Raw genomic sequence first — 10,679 nt, 5'->3', positions numbered from 1 at the left:
ATCCCCATGTCATCGCAGAACTTCCTGAATTCTTTAGATACAAAGACCGAACCTCCATCGGTCGTGATAGTTTGAGGAATCCCGAACCTATGAATGACGTGTTCCTTCACAAATTTGATCACATCTTCAGATTTCACCTTCTTCATAGGGACGGCTTCCACCCACTTGGTGAAGTAATCTGTGATAACCAAAATCCATTCGTGTTTTTTGCTCGACGCCGGATGGATTTTGCCGATCATATCCATGCCCCACCCCCGAAACGGCCAAGGCTTGATGATGGGGTTCATTCTTGAAATCTTTGGTACCATCTGAATTTTCCCGAACATCTGACACGCTTGGCACCCCTTGTAATAATTGAAGCAATCTTCGAGCATGGTGGGCCAATAAAACCCTGATCGTCTGATTAGCCACTTCATCTTATGAGCCGACTGATGCGTTCCACAGGCGCCTTCATGTACCTCATGTAAGAGCCGATTAGACTCAGTCGGTCCTGCACTTGAGTAGCAACCCTTCCAACGTCCTGTAGAACATGTCGTCTCCTATAAGGACATACTTCATGGCTTTGTATCTTATCCGTTTAGGTGCCCCCCGAGCCGAATCTTTCAAATAATTGAAGATTTCGGCTCTCCAATCATCCTGTTCCAGGAACTGTATCTGGACTTCTGCTCCGTCAACCGTATCTATGTAGCCTGAAGCCATCTGTGCGAGATTGTTGGCCTCGGCATTTTGGGATCTTGGGACCCAATTAAAGTTGATGTACCAAAACTGTGTCATCAACTCACGGCATTCCATCCAATATGGGAAAAGCGATTCACTTTCGCACTTATATTCGTCCGTGAGCTGATTAATCACCAACTTTGAGTCTCCAAAAAGCTCTACTGCTTCAGCTCCGGCTTCAAAGACAACTCCATTCCCTTACGTATTGCCTCATATTACGCTACGTTGTTGGTGCAAGGGGCGGATAATCGATGGAGAAGGAGTACTCGCCCGAGGCGACACGAGCAGAATGCCGACGCCACAACCATCGTCACACACCGATCCATCAAAGAACATAGTCCATGCACGTATAGATAGTGCTGCTATATTGGTACCGATCCGTTCAGCGATAAGATCGGCCAACGCTTGTCCCTTGACTGCTTTCGCCGGCTGATACCGGAGATCAAATTCTGACAACGCAAACATCCACTTACCAAGTCGGCCTTTCAAAACAGGGGCCGACAACATGTGTTTGACAACATCTGACTTGCATATGACGATGATCTCTGCCGTCAAAAGGATGTGATGAAGCTTGGTGCAGGTAAAGAACAGGCAGAGGCAAAGTTTCTCGACCTCAGGATATCTTGTCTCCGCGTCCAGCATTCTTCTGCTGAGGTAGAAAACGACCTTCTCAACGCCATCGTAGAGTTGCACCACCACCGAAGCGATGGACGTGTCAGCTACTGATAAGTAGATATAGAACGGCCTGTCTTGCTGGGGTGGAACTAGCACAGGCGGCGTCGTCAGATACCGCTTAATCTCATCAAACGCCTGTTGCTGTTCTGCCCACCAGTGAAACTCATCATCAGATTTAGTCTTCACCAGCGCCATGAACGGCTCGATTCGTCCTGACAGATTAGAGATGAATCGTCGGACAAAATTAATCTTGCCGATGAGGCGTTGGAGCTCCTTTTTTGTGGTTGGCGGTTGCATGGTACGCACCGCCTCCTGACTTTTCAGACCGATCTCAATTCCACGTTCATGAACCAGAAACCCTAGGAATTGACCAGCCGTCACACCAAAGGCGCACTTCTTCGGATTCATTCTCAGTCCGAATTTCCGAGTTCGGTCTAGGACGCGCCGTAGATCGTCCAAGTGTCCCTCCATGGAGACTGATTTGACTACCACGTCGTCGATATAGATCTCCACCAACTTGCCGATCAGATCATGAAATATATAATTCATGGCTCGTTGGTACGTTGCACCAGCATTCTTCAACCCAAAGGTCATGACCACATACTCAAACAAGCCTACGCCCCGGTACTCGAATGCGGTCTTGTGTATATCTTCCGAGCCATGAAGATCTGGTTATAACCGGCGTTGCCATCCATGAAGCTCAACACCTTGTGGTCGGCCGCATTTATCAACGTTTACGCCACGAGGCATTGGATATTCGTCCTTTGGAGTGGCTCTGTTAAGATCTCGGAAATCGATGGCCACTCGCCATCGGCCGTCCTTCTTCTCCACAGAACGATCACGGAGATCCTCTCAGCATACCTGGATGGCCTGATGAACCCGGCGGCCAACATTTTCTCGATCTCTTTCTTGACTTCTTCCAGAATTTCGGCCCTCATTTGACGTGCTCGTTGTTGGAATGGCCGAAATCCTTTTTGAGGGGAGCCGATGTTCGATGATGCTCTGTCCAACCCAGGCATCTCCGTGTAATCCCATGCAAAGCAATCTGGGTATTCCTTTAACAGAGCTATCATCTGTCTCCCGAGCTGTGGATCCAACTTTTGCGATAAAAGTCGGTCGCGGCTTATCCCCAGGACCGATGTCGACTTCCTCTAGCTCATCAGCCGATGTAAACCCATACCCTAGCTTTCCGTCCCCTGTGAGGTCGACGCCATATACTGGGAGAGCAGGTGGTACGGATAACCCAGGCCGATCGCTAGAATCGGCTTCCATCTTGATCATCACCAGGATCTTTCGGCAGTGTCGGGGCCGATCGCGCGGAGCAGCTTCTTCCTTATCTTCGCTATGAGAGCAGTTGCCCTCGCCTCTATCCTCATCAGGGGGGCGCCCTAGTTCTATCATGTTGATGTTGAACGAGTATCTTGGTTGGCACCTCCCAGGGTGAGTGTCGTTAACCCTGTCAACGGCGCACGACGGTGAATTAGGCACTTCTGGTGCCGCCAATGTGGATGGCGACGGTGGACGGGACCGAAGTGGCACTTTTCCTCGGTAGGTCCCGAGAGCTGGTTACGGTAGAGAGCGCTGATTCTTCATGACCTCCTTGATCATTCGAACGGCGACATGCTCCCGGAGTATTCACCGGACTCTCGAGAATGGCGATGCAACGAGTGAGTCACCATGCCACTAATCTCTGGCGCACGGCCACGGTACGTTCTTCGACGGGACAGATAGATCCACCCCATCGAGTGCGCCTTCCGGTGAGAACCCCTTCCACCTGACGCCATGTGAACGGGTTCTGTGGAAAGAGCCGATGAGGTCGGCCTCGAGGATGACCTTAATCTCGTCATACTTCTTCTTGAGCTCATCGGTCAGGTCCTCGTACGTGACTGGCGTGCCGTCCGCCATCTCAGATGTAGATGGCGATGTGGTCGATGTAGAAGCTTGTCCCACCGGGCGTGCCAGAATGTGTTGACGTCAGAAACCCACCGGCGGGCAGCGACGGGCAACACCGTAGAGCCGGGAACAACCTAGGGCTGCGGCTGGCCGAGGTCCCTCCGAGCGACGGCCCGCAAAGCCTTACGGTCACACGTCCGATGCTGATTGCAAGGGCGTGCCACACTGACCTATACCTGGTCGGGAAGGTGATGGAGATGCCTCGCTTAGTTTCTGCATGGCATACACGTAAACATTAAATACGAGCCTCGATCGGCTCTCGGGTTATCCTCGTGAATCGGCTCAAGGAGCCGATCCACCCATGATTCGTACGGGGTGCACGAATATATGGTGGTCCTGCTTGATCAAGATAAAGCTAATTAGATCTCTGACGATTTAGGGTTTTCACCGCATAATCGGAACATCCTACTCGAGGATTGGGCCTCGCGGCCACGCACGGTGATCGTAAGTCGATCCTAGACAAGGCCTAAAAACCAACACGAGGTTGATCCCCGGAACATCCTGTCTAGGACTAACGAACGACACCCTACGTGCCGCTGGATCCTCCAGCCCCTTGTAAGGCCTAACTATTGCAGATATTAAACTAATCCTTGATGAACAAGGAGCAATCGTAACGGATCAGATCTACTAAATAACGATCAAGCGGGGTGCCGCCCCCACACCTGAGATAGGTGTGAGGGCGGCTAGATATGCAAGGGTTGCACTACGATAGCATGTTTACGCGAAAAACTATGCTAACCCTAACACATCTATGATAACTACGTTGCTCGCCATCAACAAGGCTTCAGTACGAGCAACGCATGAACAACGTGGAGCTTGTGCTGCCTAGATCGCAAGATGCGATCTAGGCAGCATGTTGCTTACCGGTAGAAACCCTCGAGATGAAGGAGTTGGCGATGCGCCGAGATTGATTTGGTTGGTTGAACGTTGGTTGTTGTTTATTCCATAAACCCTAGATACATACTTATAGTCCAGGGGACTTTCTAATTCAGGCGTGCACCTAACCGTGCACGGGTAAAATTCTATCTTCTAATCTAAGATGCAATCTACCATAATTAAAGATACACGGGCAATCTAGCCCAAACTCTTCGTGCGAGGCCGCTTCAGAGATCTTCCACGTGTAGTCTTCCAAGCCCATCTCTCTTTCGGCCCACCTCCTGATTTAGCCAAAATCTGGTGATAACAACACCTCACGCATGTCGATTTCCTTCCAAGAAAGAAGCTGAGCAGCAGCAGTTTGCCTCACAGCATCCCTCCCCTCCGCACCATCGCCATGATGGCCAAAGAGGGAGAGAGATACTACGGTAGCAGAGGCTGTCGCCCAGACACCAAACCTCCACGTCGTCGATGCCGAAGATGAAGCCCAGCATAGCTTCTCCCCCTCGCCTCCACGGCCGTCCAGGAGAAGCTCCACCGGACTGCAGTCCTCAACCCGCCGCCCCTCCTCCTCGCCACCACGGCAGGCCAGGAGAAGCTCCGCGTCGAGGATTTCGCGCATCTGGATGTGGATGATGACCTTGCTTTTATTCAAGGAGATTGTGTTTCCCTCCGCCGCCGCCAGCTCCGACCGGAGGAGCACCAGCAGAAGAGAGAGAAACCCTAAACATCTCTGGATCTAGCCGCCAAGACCCCGAGATCTGCTCCAACTACTGGGCATAGAGCCCAAAACTACCCTACACCTAGACCTAACTACTCCGGCGCCCCTCCTAGCCCAGCTCCGACCGGCTAATCCGGCGGAGAGGGCATCGGAGAGGCCCGGGCGGCGGCGAGAGCCTAGCAAGAACTGTTCACTCGTGAGAGCTCTGAGGGGGGGGGGGGGGGGGGGGAATAAGAGCCCTAGTTGTCGTCTGTTTATGCACAACCTGAACCTACCTAGAACCTAGAAGGGGACCTTCGTGCTTGGAGGTTACTAGAGGTCTAGAGCAAGCAATGCCAACTAAGACTTGGAAAGGGCTCTCCATTGATGGGCCACAGCTTTCAAACAGATTCTGGTTGTTGCTGACGAAGTGGACACCTGCATTCCGTTTGTCTGATGTGTTTTAATCGTGATGAGATGCTGATTTCATGAACATGGGGCCTGCAACTGGCTGCCTGCTTGAATGCACAACTCGAGGGGCTGGTGTCCTGAAGGTACCGATCATCATTTCTATCATTCTGAGATTTTATTTCATACATACATATTAGACTGGATTATAATTCAGTGATTTACATATCCTGCAACTATGATGTGTCTTGAATATCAATCCCAGTTTTCTTCTGTTTGAAATAGTTTACGTGCCCTTGGGATATATCCCGGCTTTCTGATGTATTGTTTGATGTCTTCTCAAAGAAAGACAGCCTGTGTATGCTTAACTGCCACTGTTCTTAGGTCACTGAGCCTCCTCACAGGCATATACATGATCATCATACCAATATTTCAGGTCCATCTGATTCAATGTGACCTGAAGCAACCGCCACCACGCAGAGAATGTAATGATGCAGAATGCAACTTCTTCCCATCATAACATCCTACCATATAAATCTGTCCATGCAACCCAAAAAAGAGGAAAACATCAGCCATGACCGGGAGAGAACCTCTGCATCAGTAAAAAAAATTATCATCCTCCAACACCAGTAATAATGTACAGACTGAGTTGCATTACCTACACAAACGATTTATACACAAAATCTTTTGATCCCTAAGCTCGTCCAAAGGACAACTAACACATGACCTACATAGAGGTAACACAGCCATAGTAGCTAGCCGCACCACTGGTCCTCGTAATGTTACGAAATGGTAAGTGTGTCAATTGCCCTTGACAGATCTTCCTTAGATGTCATCTCCTCGCCGCGACTTTTTTTCCTCAGCTCATCTTTGTTTTGATCCAATTCTGTGTTTGCCCTGTCAGTTCCACTGATGCAAAGAGTTGGCGGTGTGTCGCATTCTTTGAAACGGAAACAACTGACAAGGTGATCATTGGTTAGCCCTGCTGCCTGCATGAAGGAATATACGACCGTCGGGCCCACACCTCGGAACCCCCTTCGGACCATGTCTTTGCTGATTGTATCTGCCTTGGGGCTCTTAACAGGGACCTGCCTTGGGTAGCGGAATTTGCTTATAATAGGTTTGTGGTTCAGAAAACCCCAGCAGTACTGACTGAAGGATCCAAATTCATCTGCAATCTGCACGAGTTTTAAAAAGCCTTGTAACAAGTTGTGGACCAAATGATATAGTTTATGGGAGCAACAATTAGATGGTGATGAAGCAGCCATTCCAAACCTTAACTATCTGGCGAGCATTTTCGAGGACTGCTCGCAATTTTTGCTCTGACAGAAGATAGTTGGCAATGCTTCCTGGCGCTACCAGCTTCTTCTCGTTTACTTTAGAAACGGCAACAGGGTCAAAATCCATGAAAATTTCCCTGAAATAGATGACAGGGACATTAAGAAACAAACTGTGCATATACTTGATTTACTTGTAACTTTATAGAACCAATACCTGAAATTTTGTCTCCTCTTGAGAATTTCCGACCATGAAAGTTCGGCCAGTGCACCGGATAGTACAAGCAGCTCAAACAATCTCCTGTGAAATGGTCATTATTACTGTTCAGTTTCTTCTAAGTTCAGAATACAACTAAGACAAAAGAATAAACACATTTTTCATACCTGTCATCATGAACTGGAACTCCCCACTCCTCATCATGGAAAGTGACATAGTAAGGATCTGATGAGAGGTAACGAATGGGCAGTAGAAATTTGACAAGTCAGCTGTCTTCATGACAAATGATTCATATAGTAAGAACACTTCATCTGCAAGGCAAATGAAAAGCACTAGGCAACCATACTACCATACCATGTGAAAACACAGCATCATGTAAAGCAAGAATTGCAAGTGAAGCTACGGTTTTCTTGGGGTACAGATGAAGCAAAGCATACTAATATTTATTCCTTTTTCTCTGTTGGTAAAGTATCCTTTTCACTGGCCATTTCTACAGTTTTTTTTTTTTCACGGGGCATTTTTACAGTCCCAACTGATGAGCAAATGATTATGGCAGGTTTCTGTACAAGGGTGACTAACAGTTGGCAGGTTGAGCAGAAAACTAGAAATGGGTTCTCGGAGTAATGGCTGTGTAGCACACCATTATCTCTGTTGAAAACTTGGAATGTTCTGCAACTACTCAAAAGTACAGTGCATTCAACACATTACATATATAGCTTGTGTGGAGCCGGAAGTAAAAATGGTAAGGTGATCAGATGCTAATCCTTTGAAGCAAGTAAGAACAAAAAGGTTATCCAAAAGAGAACGTGCTCACTTTATCCAACGCAGGCAGAATGATGAACTGTGTAAGTCTTTGACTAGTGTAAGAAGCTCTCAACAAAAAGGAACATTTACACTAGTTTAACAAGCTATAATATACTCAAATTGTGTAATTCAGAATTCATCATTAAATTTCTAAACCAGAGCTTTGGACATGTACAAATTTTTTTTTTTTGAACCATCCTGACTGAGTGACTAATCATGATAAAATGTGAAAGATGACAGAAGCTGTAACACATCATTGGACGGTGACAATATCAGTGTTTCTAGCCAACAATTCTGAACACCACGAATTTTACTCCCTATGATGATAAGATAAAAAGGGAATCATCAGGAAGCAATAACTCACCGGAGGTCGGAGTCACCCAGGCGCACCTCCTCTTCCCTTGGACGGCCTCCGTCGTCACCGGAGCGATAACCTCGGCATCGTCAGCTTCCTTCGCCGCAGCCTTCCCCCGCTTCGGCGCGGCCGGCCGGGACCAGCTCCTCTCCGTCCTTCCGCCGGAAGCCCGGCCACGGCGGAGCGACTCCACGGAGGCGTCCGAGGAGCAGGACGCGCTGAGCGACGCATTGAGGGCCGGCACGTCGTGCAGCTTCCGCGGCGGGTTCCGCCTCGGCGACGGCAATGGGGACGACCCCTTGCTCGCGCCAACCGCGGCGGCGGTCAAGGGGGGCGACCCCTTGCTCGCGCCAGCCGCGGCAGCGGTCAAGGTGGGCGACCCCTTCCTCGCGCCGCCGTCACCGCCAAGGTTGGCGGCGGGGGCGTCCTTCTTCAAGCCCTCGACTGCATCCTCCTCCTCCTTCGCCGCGGCGGCGACGACCGGAGGCTTCTCCGCCGCCGCCTTTCGCAGCGGCTTGGAGGAAGGTTTCCGGGCGGCCGCCGGGGCCTTGTTGCCTCCCGGCACCAGCACCGGCCTGGCGTCCGCCTCCGGCGCCGCGATGTTGAGCGACCGCACCCTCGGCGCCCCGGCCATGGAAGCCATTCTTCGCCGAGCCCAATCTCCCGGCTCCAAATTTCAAACTTTTCTCGAAACAATACCAGCACACAAGCGGGCGCAATTTCCGCCCCCAAAGACCGCTCCTCCTTCCAAGAAATCGAGACCAAGAACCGGCTAGAAATCCAAACCTTTTATATCCTTCCCTAATCTTTAAACCAGAGCGAGGTCCAATTCAAGAACTCTAGCCGGCCGGCCATGGTCTGGCCACGCATTACGCGGACCGTGCAAGCGTCGAGAGGTCGGGGCCACGGCGGCGGCGGCGGCCGGTGATGTCCTGCGGAGGAGGCAGTGAGAGAGGTCCTCGTTGTGGGTGTGGGGCGGGAGACGCTGAGGCTGTAGCTCCTGCTTCTGTTGTGCTGCTGCTCTGAGTCTGAGGAGTGGAATCCAAGGAGAGGCTTGACGCGCCCAGGTGGTTGGTAGGAGAGCGATGGAGCGACACTCCACACTCCACTGATTTGGTTCTTGCTGCCTTTGCTTCACTTGTATTTTCCGAATTTCAGGCCTCACTTCGTAGTATTTAGAAACACGGGAATGAAAAAACTTTAAAATCATCACCTTCATTTAAAAAAGTAGAAAACTAAACTAACTTTCTAAAAAGACTTAAATTCCGGAATGGAGATACTCCGTACTATAGTGGTGTAAATGGATAGGATAATTTCCACACCAAAATCGACGCCGAATCCATTTTAAGGTATCCATATACGATTTTAAGAAATCCAGTGGATAAGGATATAGGATATGGTATAGCAAATAACATGCGGATGTGGATTATCCAAAATTTAATTTGAATAATCCGAAGGTTTTAAACCGGATAATCCAATTTTTAAGTCAAAAGTCAAGGCCTTTCTTGGAAGGTTAGTAGTTATTGAGATACTAATTTCATTTGGCGAGCATGTTTAGCTCCAAGTTTCTATCAATGCTTCAGTTCTACCACATTGTGTATCTTTTTTCTTAAATACATAAGATTGAAAGTTTAAATCTCTCTTAAGGATTTGCAAGAAATATAACAATCTACCGATGAGAGCATAAATCCGACTATTTTTATTTCCGATCCGAGTATGCCCCATTTCCGATTCGAATCTGCAGTCTGAAATATCCGTATTCGAATCTGAAACCGATTAATATCCGCTCCGATCTGAATTGGTGAAAAATATATGGTAAATGATACGGTATGAGCAAAATCCGATCCGATCCGATCCGATCTGTTTACACCCCCTACTGTACTATAATATATCTACGGGCATTACCTTAGCTGGTTACTAAAACATAGCAAACGTTCCCCAAGATTTGACTGATGACATTATTATACTGAAATTGCATGTAAGATGGATCTTATGCAGTGAAATATTTATTTGCTTGAACGGATTTTATAAATGTGTAAATGAAAAAATGTAGAAATTTTAACTAAATCATAATACGTTATAGTTGCTCAAACCTTAATTTGTTATAGATGAATTGAAACACATCTTATACAATATGATATATTGAATTCCAGTTTCTACCCTAGTTTGCCATTTCTTTGACACTAATTACTCTATGTAGTATGTTATCATCGAAATTTCCCTATTTAGCAAACAAAATTACTAAGTTTTAGCCCTTATAAGATTTTAGTGCATTCTTACTACTGGGCCTCGCCACTCAAGTACATGTGGTGTGCTTGGTAGACTTTTTTTTCCCAATTTTTTTCAGGTAGGATCTGGCAAAATGGCACCATAGAATAGCAACGACGTGGCACGTTACATGTGCTTGTTGGCGGGGAGCGCGGGACCTATCTGCCAAATTTCTCAAATATTAAACATGTTAAAGAAGGTCCAAAGTAGCAAATGGGTCAATTTTGGTGAAATATAGATAATTGGGTTAATTAGTGTAAAAAAGAAAATTAGGGGGTAACATTGGAATTTGCGTAATAGGCATTGTTTTAGTTGTGCCACATGAAAACTATAGAATTCTTCTGAAGACCTGCCCTAGTTCACCTTTGTTGTTGCTATAGTTACCAATAAAATAAAATAAAATAAAATATATAAAATTTGACTCAATGA

The 10,679-nt window shown here is 47.9% G+C and overlaps 1 protein-coding gene across 1 annotated transcript; it reads right to left on the bottom strand.

Annotated features, from left to right (window-relative positions):
* Positions 1-5,904: 5,904 nt before the first annotated feature.
* On the bottom strand, positions 5,905-9,003 carry LOC127317583 (uncharacterized). Its single transcript, XM_051348152.1, has 5 exons — positions 7,992-9,003; positions 6,991-7,048; positions 6,824-6,907; positions 6,605-6,746; positions 5,905-6,507 (listed from the first exon to the last, which is right to left on the bottom strand). The coding sequence occupies exons 1-5, from the start codon at positions 8,623-8,625 to the stop codon at positions 6,112-6,114; spliced, it is 1,314 nt and encodes a 437-aa protein (XP_051204112.1). The 5' UTR covers positions 8,626-9,003; the 3' UTR covers positions 5,905-6,111.
* Between the last annotated feature and the right edge of the window lie 1,676 nt (positions 9,004-10,679).

Source organism: Lolium perenne, chromosome 7, assembly GCF_019359855.2.
Source record: "Lolium perenne isolate Kyuss_39 chromosome 7, Kyuss_2.0, whole genome shotgun sequence".
Classification (NCBI taxonomy): Eukaryota; Viridiplantae; Streptophyta; class Magnoliopsida; order Poales; family Poaceae; genus Lolium; species Lolium perenne.
The sequence above is the reverse complement of the archived record's forward strand: the minus strand, read 5'-3'. Positions and strand labels throughout refer to the sequence as shown.

What these genes read in the sequence shown, in the direction of transcription:
- LOC127317583 (XM_051348152.1), bottom strand. Translation starts at nt 8,625, where the DNA reads ATGGCTTCCATGGCCGGGGCGCCGAGGGTGCGGTCGCTCAACATCGCG. An exon ending in GTTCCAGTTCATGATGACAG is followed by an intron (nt 6,908 to 6,990) that starts GTATGAAAAATG and finishes ACCATTTCACAG; the next exon opens with GAGATTGTTTGAGCTGCTTG. An exon ending in ATGCTCGCCAGATAGTTAAG is followed by an intron (nt 6,508 to 6,604) that starts GTTTGGAATGGC and finishes AAACTCGTGCAG; the next exon opens with ATTGCAGATGAATTTGGATC.